The 18,766-nt window shown below is 40.2% G+C and overlaps 3 protein-coding genes across 14 annotated transcripts; 1 reads left to right on the top strand and 2 right to left on the bottom strand.

Annotated features, from left to right (window-relative positions):
* Nucleotides 1-15: 15 nt before the first annotated feature.
* LOC108115887 lies at nt 16-7,376 on the bottom strand. Of its 2 annotated transcripts, none has more exons than XM_017227530.2 (5): nt 6,989-7,376; nt 4,317-4,607; nt 3,670-4,021; nt 2,755-2,958; nt 16-1,367 (listed from the first exon to the last, which is right to left on the bottom strand). In XM_017227530.2, the coding sequence occupies exons 1-5, from the start codon at nt 6,992-6,994 to the stop codon at nt 583-585; spliced, it is 1,638 nt and encodes a 545-aa protein (XP_017083019.2). In that variant the 5' UTR covers nt 6,995-7,376; the 3' UTR covers nt 16-582. The 2 variants fall into 2 exon arrangements, with proteins under 2 accessions (XP_017083019.2, XP_017083020.1); XM_017227531.2 differs by having other exon boundaries at nt 16-269.
* A 6,090-nt stretch (nt 7,377-13,466) lies between these two features.
* Nucleotides 13,467-18,578, top strand: LOC108115875 (protein spaetzle). 11 transcript variants are annotated; one of them, XM_017227511.2, is made up of 7 exons: nt 13,467-14,356; nt 15,988-16,125; nt 16,288-16,368; nt 16,877-16,934; nt 17,098-17,446; nt 17,515-17,744; nt 18,204-18,578. In XM_017227511.2, exons 1-6 carry the CDS (start codon nt 14,291-14,293, stop codon nt 17,687-17,689), a joined length of 867 nt encoding a protein of 288 aa, XP_017083000.2. In that variant the 5' UTR covers nt 13,467-14,290; the 3' UTR covers nt 17,690-17,744; nt 18,204-18,578. The 11 variants fall into 11 exon arrangements, with proteins under 11 accessions (XP_017083000.2, XP_017082998.2, XP_017082996.2 ...); XM_017227509.2 differs by having other exon boundaries at nt 17,071-17,446; XM_017227507.2 differs by having other exon boundaries at nt 16,673-16,934.
* LOC108115877 lies at nt 17,732-18,122 on the bottom strand. Its single transcript, XM_017227517.1, has one exon. The coding sequence runs from the start codon at nt 17,981-17,983 to the stop codon at nt 17,855-17,857; it is 129 nt and encodes a 42-aa protein (XP_017083006.1). The 5' UTR covers nt 17,984-18,122; the 3' UTR covers nt 17,732-17,854.
* Nucleotides 18,579-18,766: the final 188 nt, after the last annotated feature.

Here is an 18,766-nt window from a genome sequence, read left to right as displayed (position 1 = left end):
GGTAAGAGTCATGAATTGTATTCAACGATTTATTTAATTTAAATACTTAAACTTAAGATGGGGAAGTTCAATCAATGCGAACTGCAGTTCTGGGAAGAGAACGGGTTCTTCAGATCAGAAATGTATATAGAATGATAGGGAGTGACAGCAAATAGATTCGGAATAGGCAGGAACGGTTTGACTAACTCTAGGATACGTGGAGATGGACTGTGCTGTAAACGAAATAGGCGTGGTCCACAGCTTCCTCATCGTCCTCTACTGTTGGTAGACTGCAAAGAGATCGATGAGAGGTGAGAAAAGGGTTCCCGATTCTATACTTGAGTGGTGCAACAGCGCAGGAAAGTGGGTGTGCGAGAGGAGAAAGTGGATGATTGGTGGTGCTGGGTATATTTTTCTGTAGCATGCTGTGCTTAAATTTTTGGATGCAATATTTTTGGCTCGCTTTATTGCAAACCTAATTTGGGAAGCTCAATAAATAATTAATTACGATTAATGATTGCGATAACGAGAACATAAATAAGTTATAGGTAAATGCTGAACATGACTTAGAGGGCTATAAGCTAAGGACTACAGGCTATCCGGTTAGACCTCCAAAAGGCGATTGAACATCAGAGGGTCCTGTATTTCGTAGTCCTGCGGCCGAAAGACGCGCTTCGGATGCTTGCCACCGGCCACGTGGCGACGCACTTTATAACCACCGCTGTGCCCTTGGTGGCTCGGTGGTGCACTGTACACGTACTTGGACTTCTGCACCACTGGCGGAAGGTACTGGAAGTGTGGTGACTGCTTGTGCACCTGCTTCTCGATGGAGTAGACGGGTCCCGTGCCACGGCTGTTACCCTTCCGTTTGGCCACCTCCAAGGCAGCTATAATGGGCGTCAGATCCTTGAGGGCGTTACTCTTGCTGGCATGATAATTCTCCACCCTGTAATCCCCGGCAGCTTGAGGTGGTGGTGGTGCAGCTGCAGCAGGTGGTGGATAGTCGTAGCCCTCATTCGGATGCTTCTGAATGTAAAGTTCCTCAGCGGATGGACGCTTGGCCATTTGATGGTACACATCAGCGGGATTTTTAGAGGCGGGATTATAGGCAGCAGTTATGGATTCCGTGTGCGACAGGGACTCCAAGGTGCCTAGGTTATTGGGCAGCGGTAGGCCATAGCTATTATAAATCTCTGCCTGTTCCAAGCCCGTTCCCGTGGGCGCATTAGTATCCAAAGCCACTGTTTTCGAGGCAGTATACTCGGTTTTGCCATTGGGCAGTAAGCTTAGGATTTCCTGCAGCTGCAGAGCCGCTTTGCGGGCTTCCTCATCCGACAGTTTGGTGTGGCGTCCATAGATGTTAAAGTCATTGCTATTTGCACTGGCCGCTGGCGTTTGATGTGGTTGTTGGTTTGAGTGGGTGGGTGTATGTGGTTGTTTGTTGTGGAGGTGTTGTTGTTGTTGTCGAGGTGTGTATGCAATGAGTGAGATTTCATTAGATTTACCAATTTAAATATTTGCGTTTTTATGTCTGGGTATTTACAGTTTTTTGGTCGGTGTTTGTAAGAGTTTGTAAGTTAACAGAGAAAATGTATTTCCAACTTTTCATTTAGTGACTTTAAACTTAGTGTTATAATTTAAATTTCTTAAGAAATATATCTTTCTCTGCTTAGTGTGCTTGATGTTGTGTTAAATGACTTTACTTTTTTTTATACAAAATGATTGGTTTACTTTACACATTTTGTACATTCTTTGGCTGCCTTCGGGATGAGAGATTCATGATGATCACAGATGAATTCCGGTTTTAGTTTTGGTTAGCTGAATGAGGAGGAGAGTCGACAGACCGCGTTCCATTGAAGGTTTTCGCTAGACTCTTTAATGGGCCACTGACTAAATACGTGGACTATGCGCACTTTTATTAAGTATGCGACATGTGGCCACTGCAAATGGCTCCATTAATATCTGTACAATTCGCTTACGTACTATGTCTTGTTAATGGAATATGTATGTGATAGTGATTAATACATGCCTTGATGTCGATATGTACAATGAATCGATTAATGCTCGCTTGCGCAATGTGTTAAAAAATCAAATAAACTTAGTCTAGGAAATGTGTCATTGGAACACGTTACAGGGGCCTACCCGTACATTAATGCTCAGAGAGAGGTAGAGATTTCGCCTGGTGGTGTTAATATTTACAGTATTTACAATGTCTCTCTGGGATTTCAGCTTCGTCTTCACGAGTTATGAGCAACTGATGATGGGGCTTTCACTTTCTTCTCGTTGTTTGCTACGTGCGGAAATGAGATGAGGACCGAAAAAGGGCGGTGGTATAGGGAGGCAAGGCAGTTGGGTATGCAAATGAAGCTGAGTGATTTGCGATTGCAAGTTGATGAGACAAGCTAACGCCTGTCATTGTCATCTTGAGGATACTCTTGTAGAAACTTTTACATATATACATCTACAATATCCGTTTGCTTTGACACACTTTAAATTGAATTATTTCGTTAACCATTGAACTATGTAAGTCTGAACTCTTAGCCTGAGACGTAGTATTAATCAGCAACTTAACGTTCTATATAACATCATATTTACATGTTTAAAGTATCTGTACATTATAATATACATATAATATATACAATTTCATAGTTGATATGTTAGAAATGAGTTAAAAGCCAATCACCTAGTTTAGTTTAGAAGAGTATATACAGTGGAGATAATTTACATAGGACCAGGCCCCAATAGTTTAGTATTTTATACCCGCTAACTACGCACCATCTTGTCCATAGGCCGATGGCAGGTAATTGCTGGGTGGCGACTCGAAGGCCGCCGGGTGGCTAACGCTGAAGGGCGCTCCGCCGCTGTAGCTGGCACCGCCCACCGGCGGAAGATACTGGTGGGTGGCACTGCTGTAGGACGGCGGCTTCGAGGGCGGACCGTAGCTGGCGTGGCCGGTGGGTATCTCGTATGTGGTGATCGCTGCAACGAGACAAATGCGGAGACAGTCAGCCAAAATGGAACACAGACACAGAAGCCGACGGAACGAGTTGCTGGCGAAAACGAAAGTTGCCGGCCAGGTTCATTGCACGCTCCACGCTCTGATTTGGCCATTGGATCTGCGGCTAAATCGGAGCTGGGAGTTGCCTCTTCCGTTTTGGCCAGGTGGGCTGTGTTGTTTATTAGGCGGCTTAATTGTCATGCATCTAGTTCAGCGACTGCATTACATAAGAGCAAGACAATATGTTTTGATTTCACGGCCCAATGGACAATGGCATATACATTGGGATAAACATAATACTTTCGCGACCTAGTCCAATTTATGGAAAAATGAATGCCTGCACTGCACTGCATGGAAAATGTTTGTTTGTATAAATTTAAAGTGATTTGAAGGAATCTCAAACTTATAAATATTAAAAGTCTGTAAAGACATCCGAATTTATAAATATTTTTAGATACGTATCGTTGAATTTTTATTTAGAGCAACTGCATTGTTTAAACTTGAGCTGGTTTAGGTTTTAGGTTGAATTCATTTGCATGATTTTCGATTTTATTGATAAATAATTTGGAACTTTTTAGGAAATCTCTCTAGCTAATTAAGGTATTAAGTTGGAATTTACATACTTCTATTAAGCTTTTGACATAAAAATTTAATTTTCTTTCAAGAGATTCGTTATGTCTAGGTTTACTTACTCTCGTGATGCAGGACGGGAGCGGAGACGGCCTTGTGACCGCTGCTGCCGCCAGAGGAGGCACCCGACAGGGAGGTTAGCTTAGAGAACAGACCGCCGCCGCCGGAGGAGTGACTAGTGGCGTAGGTATGGGAGTTGATGTGCGCAGAGTTGATGATCGATTTGCCCACGTCGGTGACCTTGTCTCCGCCGGCGGCCACCAGGTTGCCACCCGCACTCAACGCATAGCCGCTGCCCTTGATCAGCTGACCCTTGAGTGCGGTGACCCCACCGGTGATGGCCTTGACCGCCTGGAAGATGGTGTTCAGCACGGACTTCTTGAATGACCAAGGGTCGTAGTCCACCGAGTTTCCCTGGGAACGGAGGAAGGATGAAATGGTCTTACTTGAAGTATATAAGAGGATCAATTTTCATAACCAAACATTAAAAGCTTTAAGTGTTTTAAAAATGTTAAATATTTTTCATTTGCCAAATTTAATTTATGTGAATAATAATGAATTTACTTTCTCTCAATAACTTTTGAATTACGAATTTTCATTTGAAAACTATTAATAAATTAGTTTATGTTAAAAAGTCTAATTTTATAAAAAAAAATTGGAAAAACCTCAGCTACAAAATCAGGTCGTGAAAATGTGGCTCTCAACTTACATGGACAACAATCTCGTGGGACTTGTAGCTGTCCCCGCCCCCGCTGCTTCCGCCGGAACTGCCTGAGGCGATCGATGCTGAGGCCTGGCCAATTCCGGACAGCAGGCCGGATTTCAGGTGTGCCACATAGTCGAAGCTGCCGGAACGCTTTTGGACTTGTGACTCTTTCACACTCTCGCCCGGTTCATTGTCCAGATCTGTGTCCTCCAGTGAGAGGGATTTATCAGTGGCGGGGAGGCCGTGGCACATCAAGGGCAGGGCGACCACCAGCAGAAGACTCAGTCTGAAGACCTATTTGGGGTTATATTTAGTAAATAATTTGCAAAAGTGGAGTACCTATTGAAAAATATGAAACTATTTATAAAGACTTAAAAGAAATGACAGAGAGTTGCGCAATCTGTTCAGGAATCTTTTCAAATTTAACATGACAGCGACAACAATGAATATGTACAACAAGGAAAATTCAATTGCCGAAATGTGTCACTGCGGTGGTTGCACCACCATCACATTTTGTTAGTGCTCTGGCCCGCTTGCCACATCTTGTGCACTCATTTGTCAACTGTCACACACACGCACACCATGTGCAATCATAATCTACCACTTTCCACCGATACGAATGTACCTCGTAATCCTCGCTATGCATATGCAAACCACTTAAAGCAATCCCCCCAATCCTTACCCCTATATTACGCGGTTTACAGTCGAGCGAACTTAGCCTAATTGAAGGGGGCGGATGGGAGGAGGTAATGGTCATACTCAATTTGGCCAAAACAGTGGTCTCTAAGTTTGCTTTGACTTGCGGCGTTCGCAGGCGTTTCATGCTCCATCAAACTGGCAATATGCTAAATGGCATTTAGGTTTAAAGGAAACTGTTTAAGTTGGGATAATTGTTGTGATTTAAAGTTGTGGGAAATTTACACTTGTACGCCTTAAAATTGATGGAAATCTCTTTTAAATAATAAGAAACTTTTAAAGTCAATTTTTGTGGGAAATGTTAAAAAGAAAATGAAATAATTATTTAATTTTCTTTGCGGTGCTTTGATACAATTTTCTAAATCATATCTCTCCACGATTTATTTTAACACCAAAAATGTTCGTGAGTTGCAACCATTTCCTGCCTCTAAATAATCATGTTTGAAATGAGTTACATTTTTGAAAAATGATAGGAAACATTTGTTGCTATTACACCTGGTCTTATTGGTGGTCATTGATTTGTGCAATCCACTTACTCCGAAGTAATCTTTTGAAACCAATTCGGGCCAGGAATTGCGGAATGTTCAATAAGCGTTATTGATATTTTTTTGACAAATGCGTTTTAAATTAGTTTTTTATTTGGGTTAAAATGGTAACGCCTTGAAAAATATTAATAATAATGGCAACCTTTCTCCCCGCGATGGCGCAACCTCAATTATGACGGGCCAAATATGTTGCGATTTCTTATACAATGCATAAAATGCTTCAGCCCTGGGCCAAACTATGTGGCCCATTGCAATCTGCATACAAATGCACTAATTAATCAATATTAATATTGTTCTTCGTTTTGGGATTGCATAAGCGAAAACATATATATGAATCAGTAGCAAAAAACCAATAAAAATAATTGAAAGTTAATTGCCGAAGCGGCAATTATTATTTATGGTTCAGCTGGGTAATTAACGGAATGCAATTTGTGTGCAAAATTCGCCTGAATTCGCTGGCATATTGAACTATTGGCCAATATTTGCCAAAGCCATTTTCCCATCTTACCCTCTTCTCTTTGATTGGTTTTTTAGGTGGTCGACGCTGTTTGTTGTTTTCTTTTTTTTTCGCTTGGTTTTTTGTTTGCTTATTGTTATGGCCAATATTTTGTCTGGTCTGAGAGTGAAAGTGTTGTATTTGCCGGCTTGGCGGCTTGGCGGCTCTAGTACTCTCGCTCTCTTTTTCCGTGTTCACAATCAATTAGCGTATTTCATATTATTGCTTAATGCATGATGAGCAGAATGCCTACATTGTTATATTTTGTTGTGGAAATATACATATTACTAACAAGCTCAACTTTGACTGCTAAATTAATTGCGGTAGGTTCAGTTTACGGACTCGTTTATTGTCTCTACGTGTGCCGCGCCTCACCTGCTTCGTCTTCGTTTGCCAGTTGCTGTTGGAGTAGCTTCACCTGGTCTGTATTCAAATTTCTTAACGATTTTCGAAAGCAACACGCTGACGGGTAGAAGCCAGCAGGTCTGACATAATAATTATGCACGACATTTACCTTCACACTCGGTCAAATGGTCATCGCTTCTTGGGAGTCATGACATAAGGTTCCGATCGAATGAAGGTCTTTTGAAAAGCCCTAGCTCTTCGAGTGCACTGAAGCATCGATTGGGATTTTTGGGTTATTCGTTTGGGTTACGTAACGAAAGCATCTCTATAAGTCATTTATGCGAGAGCGCGCGATAGACATCACGCAGCCCGGGGGCTTAGCTAATAAAGTCAGCGATGTGTGGCCAACATAAAACGGGTTTTCCGGTGCAGAATGCCTTGCACTTGAACTTGTTTGCCAAAGATAAAATTGCATAAACGAGATATATAGCTATGCGGGGGATGGGGTGGTGATAGTGGTGCATTTCCATTATAAGTACGCTCAATTAGTCCAGTATTCGAATCAACTTTCACTGCGGCATCCTTTAACTTACCTTCATTTCGAGCAGCTGTGTTTTACGTTGGATTAGCTTAAATTGGGCCTTGGATTAGCTGGGCGGCTAATCAAGATCAAAATTCACTTTTACCGATGACGTCCTCGGGTTTTTTTTATTTTTTCGTTATATTTCTTCAACGCTGTCTCCTCTTTACACCAACTTTCTTCACTTGGTCACTTGCAATTGGCACTTTGGCCGCCGCACTTTTTCGACTTCGACTTCGATTTCGAACCGTTTCGCTTCACGTTTGTTTTGTCATCGGCATTCGTCTCAGCGGTTTGGAGCGCACACCAAAAATTTCACTCTCCACTTTCTTTCACCGATTCGAGTTGGCCCGATCAGGGGGATTGTAGCTGCGGCTTACTATATATCTCGGCAACGTCTGCGCTCGAACTGTGCTCGAAAATCACCGTGTGCGGCTTATTTAAAGAAATCACCGGAGAGTGCATTTTGAGCGGTTTTGGGGGTCTTTTTGGATCGCTCTTAGGCATGGGGTTAAGAGTGTTGCCCTCTCTTTCCTACTCTTTTTGTGTTACAATTTATTTGATATTTTTTTCGGCAGCATTGCCGACATTTTCATGATAGCCGAGGGGGTGAGGGTGGCTGCCTCTTGGCCATAAACGAGTGTCTGGGGTTCAATGCGTTTCGAGTGGCATCGGCAAACGGCCGCATGTGGCAATCTGAAAACTGCAATGCGGCTCATTAAGTTCGGTGGCTTAAACGTGTTCGACTGCCTAAAAAACATTACTGTTGACTTCGTTTTCTGACATGGCCCAATCGAAAGACTGAGGCAACGAACTTGAAATGGAGTGATCGTTAATGGAAATGTCGGCATCGAAAGAAGTGAAGCAAGGACAACTTTTGGCTTTAGTCTTATTCTAAGCTATTAAGTGCCTTATTGTGGGTACAGAATATCCACTTTAAGCTTCTATTAATACTATATATATCGTTGACTAAGCCTAGATAGGTGGATTAAGTACTAATTACTCGTTGGCGTGAGCCAATATTTGCGATACGTTTTTAGCTAAGATTAAAAAATTATTAGTCGATATATAAACAAATGAGTCATTTACAAAATCAAAATGTTTTGTATAATATTGGCAAATATTTTATTTCCACGATAAGGAAAATTATGAAAATCGAATTACATTTCCGAATCCAATAAATATATAATAAATATAATATAATAAGTCGAATGAGTCCAATAAGTCACTTTTTTAAGCCATCCTTCATTAGCGTTACAGATTCTTGACTTGAAACTAACTTGATCCCTAATCTCTGGCATATTTGAGACCAACAGCCTTGACCCCAAGCCCGTTGCTTACTGATTAAAACCTTCAACTGTAGACTCAGACAGAAACTAAGTCCCAAAATAGCAACACAAATGATAGCATTAGGTCAAGCTATTATCTAATGTTGCGACAAATGGGTGCAAGTCAGCTTGTAGGCCGTCCTCTCGGTGAGAGTTCACTGTCACTATGTCAGAAGCGGTTTATTTGTAAGCCCGCCAAACAATTAAGGCAACAATGCCGAGGCAAACAATAGCAGTGTGCCTGAAAGTTGGAATTGCCTGCTGCTCAACTAGCCGATGACAAACTCAGGCCAAATGAGCAAGTCCTCTGTGGTTAAATCCCCAAATCACAAAAATCCCCACCTCTCACCGGACTGTGGTTATCTAACCGAAAGTAAAATGGGCCCAGACCGACCAACTGCAACTGCCAACTGAAGTTGCAATTGCAATAGCAACTCCAACTGCAACTGCATAAATGCAAAACGCGAAATGAGCATGAAGAAAACTTGGCCCAAACATAATACTTAAGCACTCGTAGTTAACAAACTGTAAATTTGTTAAACAGCAAAAGGAAAACAAGACAAGGCAAACAGAAGCAAAATAATGAAAATGAAAATAATAAGAAAAACCCCGACTCATGTAATAGCCAGCGAGTATATACTAATGGGACAAGATAATTGCAATTGGGTGCTGCCGTAAAGATGTTTTAGCATGTAATACCCTAGGATAGAAAAAGGTTTAACTTTATTTTATATATCTTAGGTGAAGGAGTTTCTTTAAGGAAAATGTTTATGTTGTTTTCATTTTTAAGCCAATGTCACAGATTAAACCATATTTAGATTGTATTTTGTTATGTATCTAATCATCTCTGAAACCTCTGAAGGCCATTCCCAGTTCGTGGAATTCACTTTTCTTTCATTGGTTGTATATTTTGCCAGCTGTTTATTGGGTTGTCAACTTGAAGAGGGGAGCTGGGAGCTATAAATATTTCTTTGCTTGATATAATTTGTGGTTAAGTTAAATTTCCGCTGAACCGACAATGTGGCTCAGTTCAAGTTGAATGCACAGAAAGTGAATCCAATTTAGTTTAACTTGTGGCCCGCACCCAATATTGCGTATACGCCACCGCAGCGATAAAAAAGAAAAACTATCGAACGGCAACCGGTCAAATTTAAACAGGAAGGAAGTAACTCATTGGCTTTAACATACCATTTGTATTGGCAAATGGCAGATCACAGAAGTGATGAGATAACACGGGAATGCAATAAGACAACGATTAAAATTAATTCATTACTGTGACTCGTGTCCTGAGTCCTCTCATAAATAAATTTATAAAGCACTCGGCTCCGGAGTGCAACTTCCTGACATTATTGCGTTCGGCTTTTTTATATCTTTTATATCATCATTCAGGCAAAGTCGGAGGCCAAAAACACACATGTGCTTTTAATTTTTCACTCACTTTTCATGGGTTTTCCTCGGCTGCGGCTGCTGGTGCTGAGCTTTTTTTTTGTTAATTGACGTGGGGCAATTGGCAGAGCTGCCAGGCAAAAATAAATAAGCGCAATGTTAAAATGTGTTGGGAAAAGTTTTCAGAGTGTAACGTGAAGTGCGATAACAAGCCGCTGCGCATTGGGAAATGCTAGAAAATACCCGAACACCAAAGCTACCAAAGAGTCCACTCCACTTCCTCGACTTCCTGCTGCAGTTGCTCGTTAGTTGCGCAATGAACTTCAACTTCAAATTCGCAAAAGCTACGCTGAGGCCGGCGACAAAAATATCTGAAATCCATATCGGAAATGAACTCGTTTTCGGCACTTTTTGGTCGATTTCTTTTATACTCTTTTTTGTGTCTTTGATTTGAGAGGAAACTGCACGAAATAATTCAATTTGATGCATTGTATAGACCAAAATGGATATGGAACGCCAGCCAGCTGGCCAGGAAAAAGTGAAAGCCTGCTTGGAAATTTGAATTTATATTTGCCTAGCACTTCAGCAAGGGGCATCTCCATTTTTCATACCCCCACTATGGCTAAAAAGAAAAGAAGACAAATGCAAAATAATATAGTAGAGCTTATGGCTATGACGCAATCGAATCGGCCGACAAATTGAGCAACAGCTGCGATCTCGTCCTGGTTGCCTGTTTCGAATGTTTATTTTCGAGGCGAACGCACAAGAAATACGCTATCGTGTGTGGCGCTGTCATGGCTGCAATTGCATTTTGCAAAGTGGTGCGTCCACATTTTTCTCAGGTGCCGTGCCGCTTTAATTGTGCCCGTTTGAAAATATTTTATTGAATGTGCAATGCAATTTCATTATTTATTCAGTTGGACACACACCGCGATTCCCGCTTGCCCCCTTGGACGGACACACATCCATGAGCAAGCTGTCATTAAGCGTATTTCACCATTTTCACATTAACTTGACCCGGGAGTTTGGTTCGCTTGACTTGCCCTGACTTTTGGGCCATCCTCGCTCGATTGGCCAATCTGGCAGGCCGTTGGATCACCCAGGTGCCACATCGATTAATGTGGTGTACCCGAATGAAGCTGTTTCCCTGGCGATTAATAACTATTACCTTAATTGGATCAAGTCGTTAGGAAAATGGTGGCTCATTTTAAAATAACTCTGCACGCACGCAGCTTTTCTTTTCACACCTTGAATTAACTAATGGCATTTTAGGTGGCGTTGATTTGAGGATCTTAAACTTAATAGTCGACAATTGGTCGAAAAACTTAACAATTATCCAGAATAGTTTTTTGGGGTTGAGGTGAAGTTAAAAGAGGAAGCACTTTAAGACATCAAGTTAAATGTTTATATTGCCAAAAGCTATTAACAGGTTTTTTTAAAGTTTGAAAAACTTTTTCACATATCATTTATTGCAAAACATTGTGCAATGTCTTGACCTTTTCCAATAAATAACTTACCTTAAATATGCAAGTCGTATAGACAAGTGAATGACTCAATGTTTACTAATAAGTTGTAATTTAAGTCGCTTAGTTAAATATATTTACTAAAGTTATTTGAGGATTCAAGAAAAATGTAAAGTATGCAGTAAAAACTAAGGAAGCAAATAACACCTGTAATTACGCCATTGAATTTAAAATGAATTTAAACCAAGGAATATATGTTTTCCACTATTTTTGAATTGGCCTAGAAATAGGCATCGAAATTTAAGTTATTCCGAAAAGTATGCTATAATAATAATACATATATTGCGCAATAATATGATATTGAGCAGTAGGCATTACATATAATTGTTTTCTTAGAAACTAACAATGTTCATGATTTTTTAGAACTGATATTTCTTGACTGCAAAAAAGATAAATAATTTTATGATTAAACAATTTAGATTGCAAGCACGTTCGTCCACTTACAAGTAACTTTTCTCATTTATTGCCATCTTATTACGTACTTGTATTTATTTATTGATAAAACAAAAATTCTTATGAATCAATGATGGAGCCGACACTTCTGCGAAACAGCTTTATAGGCTGTGAGCGCAGCTAATAAATGCATAGGGGAGATATAGGAGATATGGCCAAGTCCCAACATATTGTCAAGACAAGTTCAAGGTTTCCCCTGCGAACGACATCCACTTTTGTGGCCCATAAACCTCAACCGCTCAACAAAAAGTATTCATTCATCTCATGGGTGCACGACTGCATCAGATGCCGGTTACATGGCAAAAATTTGCAGTACGCCACTTTAAGCTGCGGTTTTTGTCCGAAGTTCTCGGAAATACCAATTGAGTCACCTTCTTTCCCACCATCTTAGCACGCTTCAAGGCGGCGACTTGGTGGCTAATTTAAGCAGCTCGTATCTCTGACTCCCATGACGCGTGTGCCGACGGAACTGACGTGTGCGGTACCCGTTCGGAATATCAAATGTATTAGATGGATTACTAGTAGTGGTGGCGAGAGCAGGTGTGCTCATAGAGCTTTGTTGGCGAGCTTTGGCCCGGCTTCACTTTTACTTTCATTAGTAACAGGTCTTAGGCGGCAAAAAGGTTAACTTATCCGACTAATGGAAGCCCTACAACTGCTGGGTTTATCCCCAAAAGAGAAGGTAGAAATGATTTACGCACGTGATGCGTAATTCGGTTTTTTTTTGGCTTGTGCAAATAATTGGGAAATGTTTATTAATAAAAGACAAAAATTAAACAAAATTTTAAATAAGCAAGTTTCTGAATGTTGGTCTCCCATTAAAGTATTATTTTTATATTCATCCACTCTGACTGCCTTCTTCTAATGAACGGAGCACTGATAACGTTTATTTCCAAATCTTTCTTGACCTTATCTAAACATAAAAACAATTGAAAAAAACAACAATATAAAATTCTAATAATCAAATACAACAGCTTCCTGTTTAAAATTGTTTTCTACCCTTGGGACAGACTTCACAATTTTTATGTTTATTTTGTCAGTCTTTCCATATTCACGAAAATACTTTAAGAACTGAAAATAAAAACAGCTTAACTTTAAAAAAATAAATTTTATACATTAATATTTGCTTAAAAACGGCATTCTGCTGACATATATAAGATAAGAAGAAAGCAATATAAAAGTGTCAACAAAAATGTTATATTTCTAATCATTTACAGCTGTCAACTATTTTGAATCATAAGCAGAGAATTTCATAAAGATAAAGTCCGAACTCCGAAATTATTTATTTATATTAAGCAAACTACTTTTGCTGTATATAAAAATGGCGTAATTATTGAATATTTCTCTTAGTTAATCTCTATTATAAGATAAGTTATATAAAAACATATACAGTTGTATTACTTCTTAATATCGGTCAAAAGTTCCCTAAAGTTTAATATGACTCAAGTATCATAAATGTATGTATATATGATTGATAACTAGAGTCAGAAGAACCAAATATTTATAATTTTAATTTAGTTAGTTTTTATATTTGCTCTCATTTTAATAAAGCAGTTTAAGACCTAGAATAATATTGTCTCAGTGTACGATGAATCAGCCTCTTAAAGTGTACCATGAAGCAACACAATTAGGCGGCTCGCGGCAAGTCAGCTGTTAATACGATCCACAAACGAAAAAGAGCTCTCTCTCTTTGCCCCCTAAGCGCTTCATCACTCTCCCGCACAGTTCCCTCGCCCGCTCGCACTCTCGCAAGCTTCGTTTCAAGCTGCACTTGTCAATTGTTTTCTGGTAGCTGGCCGAGTCGGTCTCTTGGTTCCACTTTTCAGTTGCCTCCCAGACGTTCGCTCTCGCTGTCGTGTGTTCTCGATCGCGAGAAATCGAAAACGAAATTGAATTTAGTTAATGCCCCTGGATCTCCGGGAGATATGGTGAAACTCTGCGATCTGATCGGAAAATCCCAGCGCGCGTCGCCATAAAACTTAAGATCAGTGGTATACGGTTTCGGTTCCATAAAAGCGCAGGCCCCACACGATTTTCGAATCATTCAAAGCCGGCGCATAGAACCGAAAAGTTCGAGATCGCAGTAATAATTTTTGTTTGGGATTACCAACTTGGATAAATACTATAAAATCGAAACTAAAATCAAGGCATTTCATCAAAGCCCTGGCCAAAAACGGTTCCACTAAAGCGGCGAGAGCGAATCTAAAGTGAAAAGCAAACCGACTAATTGAAGTGTCTGTCTGTGTCTCGCAAACGTGCAAAGGAAACAAACAAAACGGAATAGGCAACATATCACAAAGAGCCACCGCACAAAATATTTATAAATAAATAGCCACCGACGACAACTAAGGCAACAGTAATAACAAAAGCCCGGCATTAACATTTAGTCGTGCCAGTTTGTTTATTTTTTATATACGCAAAGCTCATAAAAAACAACAGTCTTAGATCGACAACAACAACGGCGATATAACAACAAAGTTGTAGCAATAAGAAAATTGGCATAAGCTAAGCCTCCACCGATCTGCCAATCTCCTGCTGTTTATTAATATTAATACCCGACGCAGACGTTAGCCGTCCATAGAATATATCTAGCTATATACCCAACTGAATACCTCGATATCAGACATGATGACGCCCATGTGGATAGCCCTGTTCAAAGTTCTGGTCCTGATCTTCGCCCTATTTACCACGGTGAGCATTCTTTTCCGTATTTCGTAACAGTAGAACTTCTATAACACGAACTTTCACCTGTCTTGAAAATATAAATAACAAATTGTTTTTCTACAACCCGATATAAGGTTAAAGTGTCCTTAAGTTAAAAATAATATGTGAGCTGGTTTACCACTACCTTAAGTTTCCAAAACTTGATTTTTTTATGAGACAGGTGGTTGTTCCAGTTATGAAAGTTTGACTGTTTCTCTGTTGTTTCTGTGTTTTTAACTTCTGCTTAACTAACTCTCATCTCATTGCAATTTAATACGGGCTTTGGGCTATTCCCTACTAAATATCATTTTCGATCTGTTTTTCTTTAGATTTTACGTTGATGTTCGAGCATTTCCATTAGCCGAAGGGCATTTTCAAGTTTATATTTAGTAAGAGATTGAAAACCTGTTCGCATTGCCAACGACAAGTTATGTGCAATTTTCATTCTGTATAGTATAAATGCTTATCATAGGAATTGCAAAAATATTAATTGACATCAATAATGCCAGACATTCTGCACACGACTTTTGAGGTAATTAACTGCCGACAAAAGGGATGATCATCTCTGTGAGAAAAGCAATTAAACTTAAATAATAGCATAGAATGTTAGAAAATACTTTTGAAATGCGACTGTTACTTTGTCATCCAGGTTTTCCGCGAATTCCATACCGAACCGGTTTCAAAGATCGTTTTTTTAGTTCTGGCTAAGTTCCAATGGGTTCATGGAAAACCTAAAAACTGTTATGGAAAAATGATCCAATGTTTGCCTTAGTTGCCTCAAACAAAAACGCTGATGAACGCGTTTAAAAAAAGGTTGATTGCTAATTGATTGTCGAGCTTGGGAAAAAACATTTCCGAGAAATCGCAAAAGTTCTCAATCAATTAAGTTTATATGGGGTGGCATCTAAATATCGGGTTTTATAACAGCTCGGCAAGTCCCAATATGTTTTTCGGTAAATTCTTTTCTTATAACTCTGAAGGCCTAAGCTTATTTTTGCAGTTTCTAAGAGGGAGAGTAAAAAAATAAATGTCTGCCCTACCCGAGATTAGAGACCATTATCAAAGTTTATTTTCTACATCTTTATATATTATTTTTATTAGTTCAAAGTTTAAATGTTTGTTTTGTTTGATAAAGACTTGCCATTAACTTTTGGTTTTGTATAACCTTCAGATTATAGGATTTTATTGGAATTCGCCCGTTTATATGTACATTTTCGTTTTCTAGTATTAGTGCCCATTCATTTCCACATGCTTCTGCTGATAACCAAAACTCATATTCGATATGTCCCCGTAAGAAACCATTTTGTAGTTAAATAGTAGTTGTTGTGCTCCCGATCTCCAGAGAACTATCAGCTCAGATTTGGGGCTATAGCTGGAGTTATCTTGAGGTTCGGGTCCTAACTCAACGCAACTATAGAACCGTTGCCGAGAGAAAAAACTGCGCCTGCCCGGAAAACAGCTGTTCAAACTTTTCAAATAAGCAAATGTAGTGCCGACAATAAGGAGAGCGAAGTCTGAGTGGGAAACAAACGAACGCACACCGACCCACGAATATATATCTCCGTTGTCTTGGCAATGTTGATGAACCGCAAACCAAAACTCTCACCTGTATCTTTCAGATAGTTTGTATCAATGTCGAAATAAAGAAGCGACGCGAGGCCGAGGTGAAGGCAGCGAAAGCAGAGGAACATTTTAAGGCCCTTTTGGCTTGCACGATGAGATCGGAATCAGGAAAGTCGGCATGTAATCATTTCCAGGTGTGAGCACAGAATAACAGGGTGTCCCGAAACAGACCCACTTGACTCCTCCCTTTCCCCAAAAACCCTTAGAACCTTACCTTTGTGTCTGTGTGGTCAACATTTTTGAATTGAGACTAAAGCCTTTCGTCTTGTCTTTTCATTTCGCCACTTTTGCTGTAGTACGAGGCCAAGGATTTTGATGGTGTCATCAACGAGATTTTTACAATAACCAATGATACAGGAGTTGTCCTTTTTAATAATGTAAGTGTGTCTGCACTGGGAAAGTGCATGGATTTTCAAAAACTCGCCTTTGATTTTAATGACCGCCTTAGGAAAGACATTCATTCAAGCCAAGCTTGGGCTTTAATTGGTTTTAATATTACTTTTTATCAATTGATTAAAAAATCAAAGGCGAATTTACACTGCTGTCCTTTAAGTATTTTTCATCCTGTATGACATCTCCATTTCATTGCTCATTTGATCTATTGTTGGGTTGTGTTGTGTTTTTGTGCATTTTTATTGCCATTTGGTTAAAGACTAACACGATCGAATTCTACCCGTACAGACAACGACCGCGGACAGTGCACCCTTCATGCCCATACCCACCAAGCGCGCCGATCCGCCCCAGAAACAGTCCCCAATCCCCGAACCGAACCGCCATTACCATCAGTATCACAGCCTGAACCAACCAGATCAATACTTCAAAGTGCAGCGCTCCCCGGACGGCAAGCTGAATCTGGTCTTTAACGATACATTCGTCTCTTTGCAGGAGACAAGCACGGAGGTCCTATCCGACCAGCCGCCTTCGCCGCGTCATCCATCGGACTGTAAGTATCTCTATCTACATAAACTGTATGCTTACTTCTCAGATACATTCGATACTCTAACATGCTTTACAACTAACAAACTAAATCGATCCCATACTCACTTGGCCAACTGCCTTTGGCGCTTGCCTAATTTTAGCCTTTGTCTTCCCCGATTCGCCCTTAGTCAAGACTCGGCCACCAACGACTCGGCCCCTGAAGAATGTCACAAAAAGCCTTAGACCCTGTGGAAACGCTGTCAGTCAAGACTCAAAGACCTTCTGCTCGGAGGTGGACTACTATCCGGATTTGTCTGGCCTGAAACAGAAGCTGGAGAATAACTTTTCCAAGTTCTTTTTCAACGACCTTCAGCCCACGGAAGTGAGCTCACGCTCGGATGTCGCCGAAGAGCGGTTTTTCTGCAAGAGCACCAGAAGGCTTATGTATCCGAAAAAGGGCATGAAAACGGATAACACCTGGCAGTTGATCGTTAATAATGACGACTACAAGCAGGCTATTCAGATCGAGGAGTGCGAGTGAGTTTATTGCGTCACATAAATATTTACACAAATAATGATCATTATTCCTAACTTTCTATCCCCAGAGAAGAGGGTCAACCTTGTGATTATGCCACTAACTTCCCTAACACGTATAAGCCGTTCTGTAAACAGCTCTATATGCAGCAGAGCCTGGCCAGCATTAAGAATGAAGGTGAACTGGACGTGGTGCAGGAGAACTTTCTGATTCCATCCTGCTGCAAATGTGCCCTGAAGACTTAAGGGACCTGCAGATTGTGGTTTTACCAGTCAATGGCTGCGAAATTGTGATTTTGAGGTAAAGACCACAATTTATTCGTACATGGAATTTAAAATAGGGGACAAAACTGAAACACTTGACAGTGAACTAGCCATGGAATTGAGGAATTCCTTTGGCCAGCGAGCACTTCACTTGACCAACTTGCGCAGGGTCCAGCCAACGGCGTAGAATCCCACCAGCTTCAGAGCCATTCCCTTGCCTTCCGCTTTCACCAAGCACTTGAACTTGTCTCCAAAATTCCCAACGGCGTTATCCATAGTTATGCAATAATATCAACGAAAAATTCGCAAGTGAACAATTCAAAATGTTGGTTTTTGGAAATACTTTTCAACGAATTGGAATAAATTTCCTGCGATTGAAAGGGATGGGTTCTACAGACTGAGACTAAAACACAAAACGATTGAGAACTGCTTTTGACACTTTTACAATGGCGACTTGATCAGAAGTATTAATCATTTTTTTCTTTTCTCTTTGCAGCATCAAGTTTCACCCACCACAGAATGGCCGGCCAAACTGTCCTGGGGTCGTTGATTTATTTTGTAATCTGTACTTTTGTAGTCCTCCCACGCACACAAAATACGTTTGTAATCTGCTCTTCAGTGCAGAAACCACACATAGACTAATTTGCATATAAATTTAGAGTTTTAAATCGAGTCACTGTAAACATATTCGTGTCATATATTCGTTTTTGGCTTCCTCACCTAATGTCTAAGCCAGAAATGCATGCAATTAGTCCTAGAAACAAAACAAAAAAAAAAAAACACAAAAAAAGAAGCAAGAAAAAACTATATAAAACGTGTATGTTAAAAAAAGATAATGTATAATAAATGTATGCAAGTACATGCCAGCAAAGTAAAGTTCTTTGAACCCATCAGCGATTACCTGGTGGACAATTTATTTGCTTATTAAGAATAATTCGGTTCGCCCCGCAGCGCCAACCAATTACTCCCTAGTGAGTGTAAACACATTCCCAAGAGGGTGGCTTTCAACGGGACAAGGAAGAATAACATGCACTGCTTGTATTTGGAGTTTCACAGTGA

Source organism: Drosophila eugracilis, unplaced genomic scaffold (assembly GCF_018153835.1).
Source record: "Drosophila eugracilis isolate 14026-0451.02 unplaced genomic scaffold, ASM1815383v1 contig_367, whole genome shotgun sequence".
NCBI classification, from domain to species: Eukaryota; Metazoa; Arthropoda; class Insecta; order Diptera; family Drosophilidae; genus Drosophila; species Drosophila eugracilis.
This window is presented reverse-complemented; position numbering and strand designations above follow the sequence as displayed.